The sequence below is a fragment of the Sphaerodactylus townsendi genome, linkage group LG01 (assembly GCF_021028975.2).
Source record: "Sphaerodactylus townsendi isolate TG3544 linkage group LG01, MPM_Stown_v2.3, whole genome shotgun sequence".
Lineage (NCBI taxonomy): Eukaryota > Metazoa > Chordata > Lepidosauria > Squamata > Sphaerodactylidae > Sphaerodactylus > Sphaerodactylus townsendi.
In genome coordinates, this window is record NC_059425.1 from 41,324,523 (window position 1) to 41,345,795 (window position 21,273).

The 21,273-nt window shown below is 38.6% G+C and overlaps 1 protein-coding gene and 1 long non-coding RNA gene across 31 annotated transcripts in view; both read left to right on the forward strand.

Moving 5' to 3' along the window:
- The window catches only part of NRXN1 (neurexin 1), a 1,129,265-nt gene that overhangs the window by 143,944 nt on the left and 964,048 nt on the right, over nt 1–21,273 (forward strand). For 21 of the 30 annotated variants that reach the window (XM_048518867.1, XM_048518884.1, XM_048519026.1 and 18 more), the window contains one exon: nt 13,703–13,720. The exons of the other annotated variants lie outside the window; for them this stretch is intronic. In XM_048518867.1, the coding sequence (XP_048374824.1) occupies nt 13,703–13,720 (18 nt within the window). The remainder of the gene's footprint in view (nt 1–13,702; nt 13,721–21,273) is intronic. 30 annotated transcript variants of the gene reach the window in all.
- Nucleotides 1,414–11,638, forward strand: LOC125445802. The gene is made up of 3 exons (XR_007246328.1): nt 1,414–3,577; nt 6,002–6,011; nt 11,628–11,638. It is a non-coding gene; the product is annotated as an uncharacterized LOC125445802 (long non-coding RNA).

Sequence of the window (21,273 nt, forward strand, 5' to 3'; positions counted from 1 at the left end):
CTTCAGAAGCCATGCCCATTTCTGCTAAGGAAAAGGGTGCATGATGGAAGGCAAAAGCCTCCTTATTACAAAAGCCACCAATTGCACATCCAGGCCACATTAAATGATGGAGTGCTTTCTAAGGTGAGTTTCCTGCTAGTACATGTGACTGATAATCATGTTGTGGGGCCCCTGATCCAACTCATGTGACATGGATCATGTATCTACTGAAATATCAGTTTCCTTTGTTTGGGGGAGTACTTTGCTTATTTGGATCACAGCAGTAGATTACATGTGAACTGTATAAATTAGAGCGTGGACTGCCTTTTTTTGGGGGGGGGTATCAAGATTAGTTTATTGAAACAGAATTATTGCACAGGAGTCTGGTAGCATCTCCGCCTGAGGAAACTTCTATATCTGCCCGGGCTTTGAGTCAGGGCTCACTGCAAATGGCTGGGAGGGTCTCCAAAGCATCGTCTTGAGCAGGGTCTGTCGGTGCCTGGAGTGTTTGTCCTGTCCCCTTCCAGGCGGTGAGAAACTGCTCTTCAATGCCACATGGAGCAAGCAAAACCGTTTTCGTTGGGCAGACACTGGCGGGTGTGTAGGTAGGGCTGAGATAGCCACAGGGGCTGGCCTCTGGACTGAGGCTGTGCACCATCAGCGGCTGCTTGAAACAAGCCAGTATTCAACAGGGCAGAAGTGCCTGGTAGGGGATACCAAGTGGGAGGGGCGAAGCTGGAAGCATGCATGCCCTTGCTAGTTTGCAGGGCAGCTTTCTGGTCCAAGGTGTGCCCCAGAAGCAGCACGGCACGTGATGCTGCTACCATGTTCCAATAGGCGGAATCCAAGTAGGCTGCGGGGCTGTACGGACAGCTAGGCAGAGAGGACATAGGTGGAACGGTGAAGAGCAGTGGGAGCAGTAGAGGGGCCATCCCGTTGGAGGCTATGCCGGCGGTGTAAGAGGCGGGCAGCTGGCCCCAGGGCATGATGGGAAACTGGCACACGGTGGGGTTGGGAGACATGCAGCAAACCTTGCTGTTGCAGGCGCAGAGGAACTGGGGAGGCCTGGCTGGGGAAAGAGAGGCCAAAGAGCTCCCGTCGCTCGTGGACTGCCTTTTAAAAAAAGCAGTTGAGGAAAAACTGCGAAATGATTTCACTGTTGCTAACATGAGCTAATGAGATGTAAAACATGGTAATTCCCACATAGTTTATTTATTAAGGGTGTTTTGTTTACTCCACCATTTTGAATCAGAGGAGTTCTAAATGTGACTTACCAATTATACAAAGAGCAACAACATCAACATAAAGTCAGATTAGTAAACAAAGTAGATAAAATTAGTCCAGTAGATTTACTAAAATATTACAATGGGATGACAATTCTATTCAGCTAATATCTTCAAATTTGTTTGTCCTTTCATCTAAAAATAAATGAGGGAAGCTGACAAAGTTTCCTATTTTCTACTATCTGTGTTCTTCACTTGAAAGTCTCCTCTTGGGGGCTTGGCAAGCTGCTTCTCAGAACTGCAAGTCACACCTACCCAAAGGTGCAAACATGAGACCTGTTTTGCATTTGCAATTGCTTGAGAATTTTGGCAAATTTTAAATTCTCCCAACTACAGAAGAGGGGAAAAACCTGCCGTCAACTGCTGACACCTTGGAACTCCCTTTTTGAAGAGTGGTGGCTGAATCATGCCGGCTATCAAGAGATGAGGTAGCGGGATCTGTTTCCATCATAAGAGTCTCAGGAGCCGTCCCAAACAGCTGCATTCAGCTTGTTCTCCACTAAAGTAGAGACTTTACAAAGACGCATAAAGAAAAACAAAGGAAGTCAATGCAGTGAAAAGAGAAATAAATGCTAGGAACTCTTCCTTGCCTATAAAGCTAAACGGAATAAAATTGGCCTCTGACAAAGCAGCTTGCTCTGGTGGGATGTGTAGAGGAGAGGTCCCGAAAGGAGCCATGCTTTGGCGTTGTGCCCAAATAACATCACATGCTAGATGGGTGAATGTTTGTTGAAGGACTGAGTTAACAAAAATAACTTTAAAAATAAGAATAAAACCTTTCGGCAGTATTTTGTGGTTTTTGGAAAACTGCCAAAGAAAACTACGAAGTTGTAGGATAGAGAGAGTGTTCTTTCCCTTTTCTTGAAAATATTTGTATGTACTAATGAAAACAACAACACTGAAACTTAAAGGGTAGACAAATTTCTGGTTTTAATATAAACAAGGAAAGGGAAGGATGAGAGCCTAAAGAAGACTGCAATAGCGTGTCCAGGGATTGCTTAAGGAGAGTTTGGAATAACCAAAGTAGGAAAAGCAAAACATTTCAATTATATAATTATTAAAAGAACTTAAACGAACATGTCTTTAGTAAGACCATAGAATAGCGGTACAAATGGTAAAGTAAATACAAACTCTGAGACACCAGAAAAAAATGTTAATGACTTTTATAGAAAAATGAAACAGCTGCTTGACTTGACAACATCATTTAAAGAAGACACAAAAGGAGGTTTTGATAAACTGGAGAGCAGATTTAACAAATTGAAAAAAGAGCTCCAGGATGTAAAGAAAGACTTAGCCTAGATAAAAAAAAATAGAAATAGTGGTGAAGGAAATAAAACAAGACATGAAAGCTACAAAAGTCGATTTGACAGTCCTGGACAGCAAATCAAAGATTATGAAGAACCAAATGGAAACAATGCTAGACCAATTCACTCTAATGGAACAGAAATAGAAGGAAAATACCTTGAGAATAAGAGGATATAAAGAAGACAATAAAGAAGATTCAAGAACAATATGAGATGTTTCTGTAGCAAACGTTCTCCGAATGGAGGAAGAGAAAATGGAACAAGAAACTGATACAATTTCTAGAGTAAACACAAGATTCACCAGAAAAAGAATAACCTCCGGAGTTATAATCATAATTTTGTGAGGAAAACAATTAGAGATGAAATATTTATGAAGCACTCAAGAGAGAGATTTAAGATCAAGGAACAGGAAGTATCAGTCCTAAAAGAAATCCCCATACACATCCTTTGCAAAAGAAACAATTACATGTCTTTTGTGCCATGGCTGGGAGACAACCCCCCCCACACAAATTTTAGATGGAGTCAACTAGAGGGGATTCTAAACCAGATTTAGAAATTATAAAATTAAAGATTGGCCACTTCAAAATAAAAATATAAGTGAAAAAAATGTGAGGGGAAAATAAGATAATTTTTTGCTTTGAACGAAAAATCTACCCAGAATATCAATTTAATTTGGGAAACAAGCAAAGCTTTCATAAGAGGGATTTTTAGAGAACAGGAAATAATATGCAAAAAAGCAAGAAGAGATGAAGATGGAAAGTTAATGAAAGAATTGGCAAATTATGAAGCAGAACTAAGAAAAAGATCAGCTAATAGAAAAATTATGAAAAAAATTAGCATGATCAGATCTAAATTAGGACAAAAATATGGGAAATGGAAAGAAAACTTAAATACCTAAAACAAAAAGAATTTGAATGGGCTAACAAGCCAGGAAGATGGTTGACCACTAGATTAAGAAAAGAGAAAGACTCTAGAATAATATCAAAACTTAGAGATGGGAAAGAAAAGGTTGTTAAACATTTGCTTCTATATTTTGAGAAATTATATGAAAAAGGAATGAAATCACAAAATGAAATTAGAAAATATTTAGAAAAGCAGAAATTACCCCAAATACAGAGAGAATAATTAAAGGAACTAAATAAAAATATAACCTTTTAAGAAATTGAGAATGCAGTTAAAGGAATGTAATGTAGTAAAAATCCTGGACTGGACAGAATAATAGTAAGGTACTATAAAACTATGGCAAAATTAATTTTCCCAAAGTTGGGTACAATATGAAATAATGGAGGGAAAAGAAGTTCCAAAATCTTAGGAAGGGGCTTTCTTGACACTAATCCCAAAGGATAACCAAGAAGTTTTAGCAGTAAAAGATTTTAGACCCATTTCACTTTTAATTATGGAATATAAAATATTTGCAAACATATTAGCGAAAAGATTAAAGGAATACTTGAAAAGATCAAGTTGGATTTCTACCAGGGAGAAACTTGAAAGAGAATTAATCTTTTTGGGCCCTGAAAAGGTTTTTGATAACATTAGTGGTTATTCCTGGAGCAGATTTTAACTACAATAGGCATTATGGGAGAATTTAAAATATTAAACATTAAAACATTCTAACAAAAATGTCAGAAAAAGATAGAGTTAACTTAATGAAGATCTCAATATTTAGTATGGAAAAGAAAGTAAAATACCTGGGTATAATATTAGAGCAAAAAATATCAAATTATTTGAAAAGTTCAGGGAGACTTCGAAAGATGGAAAAAGACTCAAATTTATTTCCTAGGAAGGATAGCGGTGATAAAAAAATAATGTCTTACCTAAGATGATGTACCTTTTTCAGAGTTTACCAATTTCTTAACTGAAGAGCATTTTTGATCAATGGAAAAAAGATATAACCGAATTTATTTGGAAAAATAATATAGCCAGAATAAAAGATACGATAATGATTGATGAGAAAATGAGGAGAGGGTTAGGCCTGCCAAACCTACAAGTTTACCATGAGGCCAGTGCTCTAGTTTGGCTAAAAGATTGGATAACTTTAAGAGATTTAAGATTATTAGCCCTTAAAGGTTACAACGTAGGCTGGCACACATTCCTCTGGCCGAATAAAAATAATTTAGAGGGGAAACAATTCAAAAACCATTTAATTATGAACTCTCTTATTAAGATCTGGAATAAATATAAACAGATTTTATACACAGATGGATTGTGAGGGCCCAATCACTCCAAATCAAATAATATTAACAAAAATTGGAACTGGCAAACTTATAGGGAAATTTTAATTGGAAAAAATGACATTAAAAATGAAAGATAGGGAAGAGATTGACAATGGAGAAAAATGCTGTCATTGGTAAAGTTTATCCAATCAAAATGCTGTCATTGGTAAAGTTTATCCAGTTAAAATGCTGTCATTGGTAAAGTTTATCCAATTAAAAGATCAGATAGAAAGAGGAATACCAATTAAAATGCTGTCATTGGTAAAGTTTATCCAATTAAAAGATCAGATAGAAGGAGGAATACTTACGAAATCTGCTATATTTGAGGAAATATTATGTAAAGACAAAAAAAAGCTGGTTAGTAAAATGTACAAAATATTAGAATTGAAAATCAAAACAGAAGTGGTGAAAGAAACAATGATTAGGTGGGCAACCGACATAAAAAGAAATATTAGTTTAGAGGATTGAACAAAAATTTGGAGGAGAAATGATAAACTTACGTTGTCGATTAATCAGAAAGAAAACAGCCTAAAGATGTTTCACATATGGTATTATACTCCATCTCAAATAGTGAAAATGTATACAAATTTAAATGATGATTGCTGAAAATGTGATACAAAACTGGGAACATTTGTATACATGTGGTGCATTTCCCAAAAAATTCAAAAATATTGGAAAAAAATAAAATCATTCATGGAAAAAATGTTCAAAGTAAAAAATTAAGATTGAAACCAGAATTCTTTTTGTTGGGGTCTGACAACTGATAAGAAAGTTTTAAAATATTATATTTTTATAACATTAGCAAGAAAAGAATTACCACAAAATTAGAAAAGAAAAAACATACCAACGTTGGAAGAATGGGAACAGAAGATCCTAGAAACAATTGAATTGGACATGCTAACTTGGATACTGTGAGATCAAGTAGATCAATCTGAAAAGACTTGAAAACTGATTATCTCTTGTTATAAGAACATGGAAGTTAAATAAGTTTAATTTAAATATCTTACTTGTTGGGCCAAAATAAAAATATTAATATAGGTATAGGTTTAGATTATTTTGGTAAGAAATTACTATTATGTGTCAGTTTAGTATAACTGATTAAATTGTCATAGAAAATATAGTATATAAATATTTTCTTCATATTCACTTGTATAATATAATTAATTAATAAAAATAATTGTGATTTAGATAAAAGATTTAATGTACTTTAAAGGTGAACTAGTATAAAAGATGTGTTATTAGACTGCTTTTCATAATATAGCTGGAAGTTTTATGCAACAATTTTGGATGAGGTTTTTTTCACTGAAAACTTTTCTATTATAACTTTTATTCTTACTCTTTTCTTTTCTTTTTCCCTCTATTTTTCCTTTTCCTTTCTTATTTTCTCTCTCTTTTTATTTTTTTAGCTGATAAGAATTGGTACACTTATTATTATTTGACTTTGTATTTTAAAACTTTGTTACTTTCAAATAAAGATTAATTTTTTTAAAAAAAGAGAAAGTTTCCTCTTGACTTTCTTCCTTTGTACAGCCTGACCAATGGAATATTACATGGCTGATACTATACCAAAGTGGCTAACTGTTGCTCATCTCTTGTTTTCTTTTTAAGTTCAGTATAATTTAGGCTGTCAAGCCCCCATAGAACACATCAGCCTGTCAGTTGCTTGACTTTCCCTTGTTTCAAATTCCAAATGGGCAACAAAAACAGGTGGTGATCCCGTGGAAGATCAGTAAAATGGTTAGTGGAATTGAATTCCACTGGAATTGAAAATACATTTTTAAATAATTTAAGTTCATTAAACAGAATTAAGTGGCGGTTTTACCAGCCCTATTTTGTAAAACATCCTGTGTTCAGCTTGGTGAGTTATTCTAAGATATTCCGTCCCTAGTCTATTTAGTGTTTTAAAGGCCAAAATTTGTTGATGGGAATGAGATAGTCATTGCTTTATTGGAAAAAATTCATCTTCCATAAAACCATAATATTCCTACTCTCATCATTTTCTTTTTAAAATTCAGAACTTTTTCGATCTCGTTTTTTTCATCCATCCTGTTTTAAAAATGAAATTTTCCATTTCAATTTTCCTTCTCCCTTGGGTGAATCAGTCCTAATCACACCAATGTGTTCATACTGATTCCTCCTTCCTTGTGCTCAGTTTTCTCAAAAAAAGTGAGAGAGCCTTTTTAGCATTATTTCTGTATTAATTCATCAGCATTATACATTGCATGCATAAAGGACATGTATTTTGTATAATTATGTATAAAGTGAGTATATGGTGTGCATATACCATGCACATGGATGTAAAAAACCATCAGTGAAAAATTGGAGAAGTTGAATTATTGTCACACACACACACACACACACACACACACACACACACAAAATAGTGAACATTCTGCAAGTGAACCATAGGCTTTTTCTGTTCAAATCTGGCCTTTCGGTTGGGCGCCATCTGGGCATGCATCTGGGCATGTATTTTTATTTGTAATTTCTGGAATTGCTGCTATAATGTATTTTAATATATTTTAATGTTTTATCATTATATTGTATTTATGAGACCTTATATTGTATTTTTTTAATGTCTCATTGTACACCGCCCAGAGCCCTTCGGGGGCTGGTCGGTAAAATAATAATAATAATAATAAAATCTCCTAAAACGTTTGTTAAATGTTTTTAACCTCCCTTTTGTCTGTGCTCACCCCCTGGGAAAGATTCATGGCCACCATTATGCGGTTTTTCCCTTTTTTTGAGTTTGTTGGTAAATTGATGCTTCATTTCTTCATAGCCTCATGCTGCAATTCTCTGTGCTTCATATACTTGATGCATTGAAGATTACCCTCCCTCTAAAAAAAAGTAAAGAAATATTCTAATAAACAAGTGAAAGGGAACATTGAGTGAACTCCCAAAATGACGCCGAAGAGGAAGTTCAGGGACAGCAGAGAGTCTTGTAAAACATTTTGAAGAGATATGCGGGCAAGTGAAAATGTTTTGAAAACGTTTCAGCCTCAAGAATCGTTTTGAAAGGGGATTCATTTAAAACATTTTGAGGCTGGAAATAAAACATTTTGGGGTAAAAACAATGTGGAACTCCATGGAAGAAGTATTTTTTGCTGCTGTTTCATATCCCATTATTACTCTTTTCATGCAAGCTTTGCATTGGTTATGAGTTTCTCTGCTATGGATTTGTTGATTGTCCTGCAGCTTAGCTTACCTATCTTAAGCATGCATTTTTAGTTTTGCTTTGTGCTTTTGAAATAATTGGACTCACGAGTACATTAGGTTGATCTGTGATAACATATGATATATGTTTGTAATGATGTGGCTATAACTTGGTGGCAGGGAAGCTTTAAGCATTTGTTACCAATCTTGAGTGACAAGAGTTTTCTTACTGGATTCTGATCCTTAATGGGTTGTCTGTGACATCACCAGACCCAGCTTATGAGTTGGAGATGAGACAGCCCTATTTGGTTACATGACAAGTCAAACATGTTTGGTGCTTTACAAGAAGTCTGGTATGGCACTGTAAAAACAGGGATTGCCAAGCACCAAATGGATTTCTTTCTTTGGCAAGTTTTCCAATCAAAAGCTCTTTAAATCTCTCTACCATTGGCTGTGTTGTTCACTAAAATGTTAACTACTTCAGAGAATGCATTCACCATTTTTTCTGTTTTGTAGAAATAGGTTTGAGGGAATACTAAGTTTGAGAGATTTGTTGAAAGTAAACACTCAGAAGAATCAATGTTGCACTAGAATCATAGGCTACTTGTTTATGAGGGACTGCCCACTTCCAAACCACTTATTTTGGAGTAGTTCTGCTGAAATCAATTAGAATACTTTAGAGTAAGCTATATGGGATTTTCTTGTCATGTCAGTTAGCTTTTTTACAGTATTTAACATCTGCAAATTATTGTGGGTCATGATGTCTTTTACTGATTTTGAGTGGGAGAGACATTATCATTGCTGATGGGAGATGTCAGTTTATATGGTTAGTTAAGTAATTAGAAGTGATTCTGTAAGTGTTGTTCATTTTCTCAGTTTTTCCAGATATTATCTGATTGTCCTGATTTCTTACAATTACAGTTTATTCATTAAAAGTATGGAACTGTTTAAACACAGTGTTGCTTCCAGATGTTTTGCAGTAATTCCAAATGTTTTGCAATAACTTCCAAATGTTTTGCCAACTCGTGCTTTTGAAATTGGAAATATTTGGCTAGAACATGGATAGGATGGAGTTTGCGGAGAGGAGCAATTTGTAATGCTATAGAGTCCACTCTCCAAAGCATAAATTTTCTTCAGAGGAACTGATCTTTGTAGTTTGGAGATGAGTTCTAATTCTGAGGGATCTCCAGCCCCGTAGTGGTGTCCTTAATAGCAGTATTCATCATAAGGAAGAAAGGCCTGTGAATTTCTGGCTGTTGGCCAGCTGTTAAACAAAGGCCCTTTCCGCACGGAGGCCGTCCCCAGGCCGCCATATTCCGCCCGTGCGGAAAGGGCCAAAGATTTCAGAAAGAAAAATTGAGAATTTAGAGTGACCAAAACACAGAGGAGAACTGGTCTCCTGACCCCTGGATTTCAAGATGATGAAATTTCAGTAGTTGAAGCTTTTCCCACCTGAGAGAGAAGCATTCTAAATTTCCCCTTCCCTTGCAGCTTTACATTCTGTTGCCAACTCTTCATTAAGAAATACTTTAAGATTAAAATAAACTCCCATGGCATATTTGCCCTAGAAATGCAAACTGATCTCATACTCTCATACCTCTCCCCATAAATCTCTGTGAGAAACATTAATGGGGAGGGAGGCAGGTGAAACATTGTCCACCAGATAAGATAGTTTCTGAAAGTAGCTATGCTTCTATTCATCTGCAATATCTTTTAAATTAGATTTATATGCCACTCCTCGACTGAGGTTGGACTCAGAACAACTAACAGTAAAAAACCCCTCATAAATAAACAAATAATCTAATTATGATTTAAATTGTTCAATTTAAAATTTTATCAATTAAAGTTCCATTTGGCGCCACAGTTATTATATTAAAATTTCTGTTCCTCGCAGAAGGGAGGAACATAAAGTAAGTCCAAGATCCAACTACAAATTAAATTGTGACATAAAGAAAAATAAAATACAAATAGGGATAGTGATGTGGAGGCCAGCCTTGATGAAACTATTGCTGCCTCAGCCATAGAACTGGCAGAACATCTCTGTCTTACAGTTCCTGTGGAATTGAACCAGAACCTGCAGGGCCTAGGTCTCATTTGACAGAGAGTTCCACCTGGCCGGAGTCAGAACTGAGAAGCCTCTGGTCCTAGTTGAGGACAGCAAGATGTTTCTAGGGTGAGGGATCTCCCGCAATAAGTAGAGTTCCAGTAGACCAGTGGTGGCAAACCTATGGCACGGGTGCCAGAGGTGGCACTCAGAACCCTCTATGTGGGCACAAGCACAGAGAGTTCATTATATGGGGGGCTCAGAAAATTGCCCCCCCACACATCTAGGTTTTACTGCCCTTTCCCCCCACACCCCTCCCCCTTCCCACCAGGCCCCCAGTGTGATAATAGTGTAATTATTTCAGGGAGATTATTAGCATTAAACCTAAGACCTAGTTTTGGGGAAGCAGTGTAGGTAACCCTGTTAAGCCCCACCGATTTTCATGGAAAGAACCAAAGCACAATCCTTTACCTGGGAGTAAGCTCAGTTGCTGGCAATGGGGCTTGCTACTGAGTTGTATTTAGAGAGGCAGTTGACAGTTCCAAATTGTTCAGGACTTTGAAAGTTAAGATCAAAATTTTGAACCTTCTGTGTTCAATTGAGAGTCAGAGAAACTGGTGAAAAACAGGATGAATATGCAGTCTTAAAGGCATATCTGTAAGGACCCTCACTGTTGCATTCTGAACCAGCTGAAGTTTCCAGTGCAACCTCAAGGGCGACGCTGCATAGAGGGAATTACAGGAGTGTAGCCTGGACTGTCTCATGGATCACAGTGACTAGGTTGGGACGAGACAGATAGAGTACCGACTGCTTAGCTTGGTGAAGATGAAGGGGGGGAAATGAAAAGAAATAAAAAGAAATTCCATTCTTCCAGAATTTGTGGCCTGGGGCCTCCATGGAAAGGGAGGCATCCAGAGTCATACCCAGGCTCTTGACATTGGGTATAGGTGTTAATTCTTCAATGTCTATCTATGGCAGCCTGTGTTCCAACTCCCAAGCCCAGCCCCAGGACATCCATCTTTGATGGACTGAGTTTCAGTCAACTCTGCTTCAACCATCTCACCACAGCTTCTAAACACTTGGCCATGTTGTCCAGCTGGCTCTCCGTCAACAGATACTGCTGTGTATCATATGCATATTGATGACAACCTAGTCCAAAACTCCAGACTAACTGGGCGAGAGGTTGCATATAGATGTTAAATAACATTAGAGAGAGGATTGGCTCCTGAAGGAGTCCACATCCTAAAGGGAACCATGGTGATACCCTCTTCCCCAGTGCTCTCTCAAATCATCTAAGCTCCTACTTCATCATCTGCAGTTCCCTGGTAAACCAGGGCACTAAGCTGATGCAGGGAACAATCTCATTGATGGCTTCAGAAAGATGGCTATGCCAATCTTCTATCAGCACATCTAATGAATTGCCGGGGATATCAAATCCCACAGAGCATTCTTGAAAACAATTGGATCCATTAGTTTTCATGGGTAAGCATAAATCTGCTCAAGTTCAATAACAATAACAACAATATTTCCAGGGTTTAAACTTTTGAAAGTCAAAGCTCCCTTTATCAGACATGAGTAGCAATGAAGATCTGACTCTTTTTATCCCAGTTGGAAGGTGGGAGGAGTGTTGTAAAGAATGCTTGTACAGGATGAAAAGGTACAATGCATCTTGAGTAGAGCAGAGGGAAAATGCTTGGGGAAGAAAAGTAGCATCTGTTAGTTAAATGAGAAACCTATTCCCCTATTCAACCTTGGGTAGTGTTGCCAGATCCACCACCACCTACCACCCCTGGCCACAAGCGGAGGATGGGTTAGGGTTGCCAGATTCAAGTTAAGAAATTTGGGGGTGGAGCCAGAGGTGGGATCCAGCAGGTTCTCACCAGTTCCCGAGAGTAGGTTACTAATTATTTGTGTGTGCCGAGAGGGGGTTACTAATTGGGTCTGCTTTTCCGTTAGAAATTCCATTAGGTCCAAAAATCATAAAGTCCTGTTGTTTCCTATGTGGCTGGTTAGCGAAGGTAGAAAATGGGATAATTCTCCCTGTTGGGCTGTTTTAAAAACATGTTTTAGTAATATGGCAAAGTTCCTTGTTTAAAGAAAGTATCCTTCTTTTGATTTCTAGAAACAAAATTAAGTATTTGAAAGTATTAAGTATTTGACAGGCAGTCAATTAGAGGAGAAGTAGTTGTTTCTGGTGGCAGTAGATGATAGGACTTGCTATAATGAGTTTAAATTATGGACAGAAAGATACCAGCTGGAAATTAGGAACTTTTTTTTACAGTAACAGAGAAATTATTAATGCTCCGCCCCCGGAATGCCTGGCCATGCCCCCGTCATGCCCCACCCAGCCCCATTGGCGCTACGCCACTGTTTGAATCCCACCACCATGGGAACCTGTTACTAAAATGTTTGGATCCCACCACTGGGTGGAGCTTGGGAAGGACAGGAACCTCAGTGGGGTATAATGCCATAGACTTCACCCTCCAAAGCATCCATTTTCTCTCAGATCTGCAGTCTGGAGATGAGCTGTAATTTTGGGGCATCCTCAGGTCCCACCTGAAGGCTGGCATCCCTAGACCTGGGGGGGGGGGGGAAGGTTCCATTTTTCTAAACTTATGAATGAAATGCCAGTACCTACACTGTACTGCAATTCCCAGCATTCTTTGGGTGAAAGGGATAATAATTAAATTGATGCAAAACCAATATGACAGTGATATGTGTATGTGGGCACACAGGGCTTAATTTGAAGGCGAGGTCAGCAAAGTTTAGAATAAATATGTTTTCAAGCTAGTTTGTTTTCTGTTTGTTTTTTTCTGCCAGCCTTTTCTGGTGTCTAACATAGAAATTATACTACAGCACACACTTAGTAGGGGAAGCTTTTCCTGGAATGGAGAGAACTGATAGAATAGTCTGCACCTGCAACATATCTAGCGGCTATAAAAGGCCTCAAGTTTTTGGGATTTTTTAAAAAGGCATCTCTGTCTCAGTGCAAGAAATCAGTCTTGGCGTATGTGAAGCATTTAGTAATAAGCAATTAGCAAGAGGGACTTTGAGTTTTTCCAGAGTGGTTTTTCATTGCTACTGAGTAGCCACAGGCAACTCTTACTTATTTGAGACTTGGGCCCCTTCCGCCCATGCAGAATAATGCACTTTCAATCCACTTTCAATGCACTTTTCAGCTGTGCGGAATAGCAAAATCCACTTGCAAACAATTGTGAAAGTGGATTGAAAGTGCATTATTCTGCATGTGCGAAAGGGGCATTGGTGTTTAGGAACCCTAAGTGTAGAGAGAGTGCATTCCAGGCACGCTTGAATCCCAGTACCCTTTTCTTTCTTTTTCTCCCTTTGTTTTCCTGTTCGAAATTAATCACTAAATACCATGGCACCATTTGAGATAAATGATTTACCCCCAGACTTATGTTGGATGAATTCTAAATAACACAAGCCCATTTAACAAGCAAATTCCCCTTCCACTCGAGAACTGATTCCCCCCCACCCCCCGCCCACATTGCTTGTAGAATCAGGGTTTTATTTTCATGGAAGAAACACTGCTTCCCTGTGCTTTCAGTCCTCCCCTCCCCCCTTTGGATGATAGCAGTGGATCACTTGCATGTGGTGTTTGGTGCCTTGCATGCTACTCACATGCAAAGGCAAGTTCCAGTCTGCATGCTGCTTAATGAATGTTTTTTTCCTTTTCTCTCCCTCCTTGTTACGTGCTTTCAGAAGACAACTATGTGGAAGGTGGGTGCTTTCTACCTTATTTTCCTACGCTCTTTTCTTTCCCCTCTTGCCCCTTTTTGTTTAGTGTTTTGCCTCTTGCTTAGTGCTTATAATGGTGAGCCTTGTCATTGAAGACGGTAAGTTAATTTTCTTCTTCCTTCCTGAGAAGGTCCAGTTGTGTCTCTAATATGCTGTCGTAATGGGGAGAATCTCTTGGTTTCACTTGGAAAATTGATGACATTTTCTGGTTAGAAGGAAACATTATTGAATAAATAACTCAAAATGTTCTGATGTGGAAAGAGAAATAAAAGACCCTCCCCTTCCCACAATTTTATTTGTATTTTATAATGTTGTGAGTTGGGTGTCCTGACTCATCTCTTTCCTTTGAATTTTTGGAATTTGGCAGCTTTGCAAAATTAGCTAATTATTTACCTTTAAAAATTGTTTCAAATCCAGTAAATAATATTGTTATTACAGTACTCAGAAATTATGGCACAATTGCCACTATCACAATACTCACAAAGTCACAAACTATGGCACAATTCAAGAAGTCTCTTTAGGCACACAAAAGGACTTATCCAGTGACCAGAATGTTTTTTTTTAAGTTACTGCTGTCCGTCATCAAACCTTCCCCCAGTTTTGAGGAGTTTCATTGAATTTAAAAAGTAGCTGTAGCATGATTTACTTAGTTTTGCTTAGGCTTAAAATTGATCTAAAAAGCAAGGCCCACATGCAGCCCTATGGTCTTTTGTCGCATTTTTAGAGTTTTAAGTGAGTTAGATGTCATGCTAAGCAAGAATAAGCCCATCTGTGTTTCTCTAAGGATATTTTTGATTGTTGCCAAAATTTGTGTCTCCAGAATTTTACTTCTTATTGTAAATAGACAAAAAATATTAAAAGCACACACATTGGGTTCTCTGTAATAGCTGGCTCACCTTTGTCAGTGAGCTTTTATTATAATATTGTGGCTGGGTGTGTTTTATTGCATCATTAGCTTGGTACAGAAAGATGTTGATTTTTTTTAACAATCCAATATGAAGGTCAATGGTAGTGAAATCCATCCAGGTGGAATTTGAAAATCAGTCACCCCCACCCCCATTTCATAAGTGACCATTCATTGGCTATCTATTGAAATAGTTGACACAGAGAAACATTCTTTCTATTTTCAAGTAACTTTGCTAAATGTTTTCATTGATCAGTTACTAGATGCACCATATCATACCTATTCATTTTGTATTACTCTCTGAGAAACAGTTATATATCCCCCCACCAATAAAGTCTGACTGGGAAACCCCCTTGTGTAGCTCTGTATTCCTTAATTGACAAGACAGAAGAAGTGCATGAATGCCCTTCAGAAATAAATAGAAGCATTAAAAACTTAATGTATAACATTGTTTAGCCAGAGATAGAAATTATGCTGGTTGATATACTTTGTTTTGGCTAAGTGTTGATATTGGCACCATATTATAGGAAATACAGCGTGATAATGTATCAGCCTCTGGCTGTGATATTCATAAGAATCTAATTATCCCTTTTTAGATTCCTTTTAGATCAGGTCCATCCACCCTGTGATCCATCAACCTAAACACAATTCAACAAAACCTTATTCTAGCCTTCCAAATGGGCCTGACCCATCCATCTGATTTTGCAGTCCTAGACAGGTTTTGGAATTGGACATGTCTAGGAATTGGTTTGAGTCTTTTGATGGGCTGCCAAATAAGCCTGATGGACTGCCAAATCTGACTGTTTTCTGGCAGGTCCCCATAGACTATAAAATATGGAGGAAGACATGACAAGTGAGTATTTAAAGAAATGTAATATCTTCTGAGACTTCGTTTGCCGGTTTTCCTGGCTGTGTGACTGTGGTCCAGTAGTTTTTGCTTCTAATGTTTTGCCAGCATAACCTTGGCCACACAGCCTGGAAAAGAACAACAGCCAATTGATTCTGTCTGTGAAAGCTTTTGACAATATATTATCTTTTGAGAGTTCAACCCAGCTAATCTGAAAGTTCCCTTTGCATCAGATCTTTAGCTGGCCCATGTTACTGTGCCTTAACTATACTTTGCAAGGCCACATTAATTAACAGCAGATAAGAATTTTCTGTCTAACAAGAATTTCCTTGACCAAACTATAACCTGAGTTTCAAGAGAGAGGTAGTGTCATAAGCTGGCACTGGCAGATGAGATGCACTTCTTGGGACATAGTTGCAGATTAATATGTGCAAGTCTTTTCTTAGATTTCCAATTGCACTGCTTACTTAGGGCTCATTCTGATCAGCTCTATTTGGTCAACTGCTCATTGGATAAAGCAAACACAACTTAAAGGAAGTCAGTACCAACCAAGACATACAAAGCAGAATACAGCCTATCAGTCATGCTTGCCAGTCCATGAGGTTTGTGGTGCCACTGCTTCCCATGCCATTGTCAGGATGTGGAGTGGAGGTGCGCTACGTTTGTTCCAAAACCTACCTGGGTAAAAGACATGATGTTAAGCTGCATGACCTTAAAGAGTCACAAGTAGTATAAGCCTATATAAGGTATGTCTGCAAAATCTCACCTTTAGGAGTCAGCTTTCTGTGGAACAGTTCTGACTAAGGGTGTGCAATAGAGAAAAAATGGGTATGTTGAGGATTGTGATTTTGGGAGGGCATAATAATTGGAATTCTGTGTAATTTGGGTTCCAAATACTGGCTGGTATCTGGATTCAGGTTTTTTTTCCCCAGAATTCCAATATTATTCAGGTCTGTTATTCCCTAACCTGGATATCCCAGGCTAGCCTGATTTTGTCATATCTAAGAGGCTAGGCAGAGTCAATCCTGGCAAGTACTTGGATGGGAGACCTTCAAGAAATGCCAGGGTCGTTATATGGAGGTGGACAATGGCAAGCCACCTTTGAATGTCTTGGGTTCACATAAGTCTTCTGTGACGACAGCAATTTTTAAAGAATCCCTATGAGGAATCATTCTGGTTGTCTGCAGTGGCTGTTTTTGAAGAAAACTGGCTGTTCCCTAAAGAACCCCCATATTTCACATAGGTTGGAAAAACAAGTCCAATTCTATTGGCCCCTGAATAAGGTACTCCAGTCATCCTCCATTGTTTTCTAGGATGTGTGCCGGGGAGTGGGGAATGGGCTCCATGTTTTCTCCAAGGCAAAGATTAACCAAACACACAACAGCAAGCAAGGCAACCACTGGCCGAAAGCCTCTCAATGCAAACAAAACCTATAAGTCCAACAGAGTCAATGAAGAACCAGAGAATTGCACAAGAACCACAGGCCAATGTAGCAGGACTAACACAACCACTGTCAATATACAGAATCTAAGCCAAATTCAAACCAGAGAATTCAAGCCAAAATGACTTACTAACCAAGGTCGTCTCGGAGGTTGGCTGTGCTGGTCTGCAGAACTGGTGACAGGAGCTTTGACTCTCAAAAGATGATATTCCAAAAATTCTGTTGGTCCTTAAGGGACTGCTAGACTGAAGTCTAGGGACACTATTGTAAGCACAACAAAGTCCAAACAGAGTATCAAGCCAATTTCAAAGCAGAAAATCTAAAGTAAATTAACTTTAGTAAGGGACACTGTTGCAAGACCAACAGAACCAGTGTCAGATTACACAATCCAAGCCAAAGCAACCTGGCACGCCAATACCAAGACCTGGCAAGAATAAAGCAATACCTATGCACACAGTGAAACAGTCCTGAGAGCCTTAAATACTTGCCCCTGGATACTCCTGAATATTTTTTAAAAAAATTCTGGATACTCCTGATTATTTTTTTAAAAAAATTAGGACCTATTTATCAGTATCCTATAAAATCCTGACTGTCATCTAGATACCTGACTATATCTGAAAAAGGTATTTTGAGGTATTTTTCAGGCATATTTTCAGCCTAACAATATCCAAATGCATATCCCTAGTTCTGACCTCAAAGTCTACAGTGCACCAGGTTTCATCATGCACTGATCCGCTCTGTGTTTGCATTGGGTGTGTATATGTGGAGAGGTTTTTAGAAGTCAGTACTCGGTGCAGTCTCCACAGTCAGGAATGATGTGGCCGGGGAATTTTCCCATAGCATATAAATCCTATCATATGCCAGTTTTTCCTTTCTCCATTTCAGAATAATCTGTTACAGAAATTATTTTTCTTTCTTTCCAGTTTTGCCCTAGTGTACCAGGTAGCATGCACCCTTAACAGAACTAAATTGCTCTCTTCAATACGATGCCTTGATTTTATCCAGATGTTTCCTAAGTTTCCTTATTTAGAGTGTGGCCCAATGAGAACATCTAACTTCTAGCTGATGTGGGTAGAAACATTTAATTAACCAGCTGTCTCGATTTTAAGGAATGTACATTGTTGAGGTGTCTGTACATTTTGTGGGATTGATATGCCTCCATCTAGAAACATAAAGAGAAGAAGATAGAGCAATTTAGACTGTAAATCTGCACATATTTTAGTATGCATGAGTTTAATTGAAATTAAAAGCAATCTTATGCACCTTGCTGTGTGCTGGATTGTAGTCATTTTCACCCCACCAGCAGGAATGTGCAGGAAACAATGTGTGTCAGAACTTATTAGATAAAGCTTAGATAAGGATGTTCCTCTTGGATAGATTCCACATATAGAGCTTAGTCAGATATTTGGGTGGCCATGATTTGTACCTCAGCCAGGAAAAGTGCCCTGGGGCCCAACACCTCCACAACTCCCTTCAGCCCCCTCGCCCTGGACTGGGCCATAAGTACAGTCTTGCAGGCTTATTTTCTTGAAGTTTTTTCTGTAATCCAAAACATACACTGACTTGTCTTCTGCATGGAGTGAAAGTAGCAGTTTGTAAATACTGAAATCTAAGTACCGCAACAGTGTTCCACTCATGCACAGTGACCTGTGGGGTAAGAGTGAGGCAAGATTTGAATCCCAAGCAAACTGTTCTCTTCTTTGTTCTCCTGACTTGCTCTATATCCATTATCCCCCCCCCCATTACTCAGCTCAAAAAAGAGTTCTTGGGATCGCAAAACCTGGGCGGGCGGGTGGGGGCAGCATTTCCAGAGCACATAGTGTTTTTTTATTTATCAAAGAAGAGAAAGTTTGTTGTAAGAATATGTTATCATGTATGCAACTATACAACTCCTATCATTTTTTAAATCTACATTTAAAAAACCCCTAAATAGTTCTTAGAATAATAATTTAGTGCATGAATGAATGATTCCGACTCTTGGCTCCCTGTAGACTTTTTTGTTTAAAATCCACAAATTAAGGCCGTTTCTGCACGGCCACCTCACGCCCCCATGCTGGCAAGAGTTCTGGCGGCGTGGGGGCGGAAGCCCGCTCACACGCAAGCATGCGAGCAGGCCAAGCAGAGGCCGCCGCAGGAGAGGCGGCTCTGCATGGAGCCACCTCTTCCCGCTCCTCCGTCCGACTCACGATGTCCTCGTCATCGCCTGCTGGCCGTCTAAGCCCCGCCCACGCTGCCCTCCGACCCCTGGAGGTCGAAGGACAGTGTGGGCGGGGCTGCGACGGTCAGCAGGCGACGACGAGGACATCGTGAGTCGGACGGAGGAGGGAGACAGCGTCTTCCTGGCGGCGCGGTTCGCACCGCGCCGCCGGGAAGACGCTTCCTCCCCAACAACAACCCTTTAAAGGGTTGTTGTTTAGGCCGGCCTGACACCGCCCTGGGGGAAGGGAAGCGGAGTCAGGTCGCCGCTGCTGCGTTTTTACCGCCCCCAGGCTGTCGTTTATGGGCCGTGCGGAAACGGCCTAATATTATTTTATTATTAAGTATCATTATAACATTTTTAAAGTTTTTACTTATGAGTAACCTGTACAACCATCCCTAATTCAATAAAACATAAGGTAAACCTAGTACAGTAAATCTGACAAGCAATAATAAATAAAGAATTTAACCAAAGGAATTGATACAAGAGTTGGTATGATAGGATTTAGTAGGCCCCACTTTTCTGTGTGAGGAGAATCTATCATTTGAATGCAGGAAACCAACATTAATTATGTTATCGGAAGCAGAAGGGCCCTGCCATGTTGCTCTAGTACTGAGAGTGTAGAATATTAGGTCAGTATACAGTAATGGTTATAAGTCATCATTGGAAGGAAGATAGAAATCGCTACAGTTCAAAGCTGTAGTATCTTTAGTGCTGTGTACTGACATCCAAAAACATTTGTAAATGCCTTTATCACAGGAAATTTCCCATGCCATTCCCCTCCTTTTCAGTCTGCCATAAATAGATCAAAGTGAAGATGTCCTGAATTTCCTTGTTTCAGGCAATCATCATGAAATTTGGACGAACTCATGAATTGTTCACTCTGCACTAGTTATGATTCTGTCTTGTCTGCTCAATGAAAAATACTAAGATGTTGCTGATTTTATTGTCAAGAATCAAGCTTTAAAGAAATACGGGTTTTCTGTCAGAATAACATTCCTTCAATATTAAAATCACCTTCGATGCAGATGATATCATGTAAAAGGAACATTTCCCATGTTGTTTAAAAGCTTATGTCTTCAGATGATTAATAACACTGTGATCAATGCCTGGAATGTGAACTATTTGCTTTTGAAATTGCTTCCACCCCCACCCCCCCAGAATCACTTGTTATATGTCTTATATGTGCGGCTAACTCTCGTTGTGAATTAGAGATCTCAGGATATTCTTAAGGAATCTTACTTACCAGTAAAAACCAGCATATTATATTGCACACCTTCTTTGTGTGAACAGGAACTTAACCAATGAAAACCCATATGGAAATTGTACCACGCTTTCAAAAATCTATTTTTTTGTACAAAAGCTGCTTTTTCTCTAAATTATAGCCATGGTAGAAAGGGTGTTTTAAAAATCCCGCCATGTCCTATTTATGTAGCTAAGTATAAAATTTGAACTTCTCTTCCAGGTGAATAAATATGAAATATTTCCAAGTTGCTTTTCAGCAAAATGCATCTTTTATTTTTTTTTATTTTTGCTGTCATTTGTCTAAAATAAAAATACAGCTCTGAAGAACTTGCTTTGCATAGATTGCATGATTAAAATGCAAGTCTTTATCTGACAAAAATGAACATTGATTGAAAAATTGACTTTAGACACAGTATTCTTAAGATTGGAATCCATTTTAAATTGGAGAAAACACTTTGTTATCTAAGAGGCGTTTTGAATTATGATCAGTGCTATTTTCTTCTGTCCACTGGATGATTAAACATTTGCCCTTTCAGGAACATGCTTTTACGCAGTTCGTGCGTTTCACACAAACAAGGAGACATCCCTTGCATTATCATTTCAATGTGACAAAATAATTCTTTTATTTAATTATTTGAAATGCTCATTTTCAATGAGGGGAAAAAGATCAGACCCAGCCCGTTCTTCAGGTTGACACAACTCCAGATTTGGAAGGGGAAAAGAATCAATTTTACATGACCAGGAGTCCTTCTAGTGAAACGAAAGTTTTTAAGTGACAAGATGGAACATTCCAGGAGTTGAATTTGAAGTGATTTTCTTATTATTTTTTGTTCGTAGCCCAACTTCAGTGCCTAGAAAAGGAACTGTACAGTGCAGCGTTATTCTATGTTAGAACAGCAGC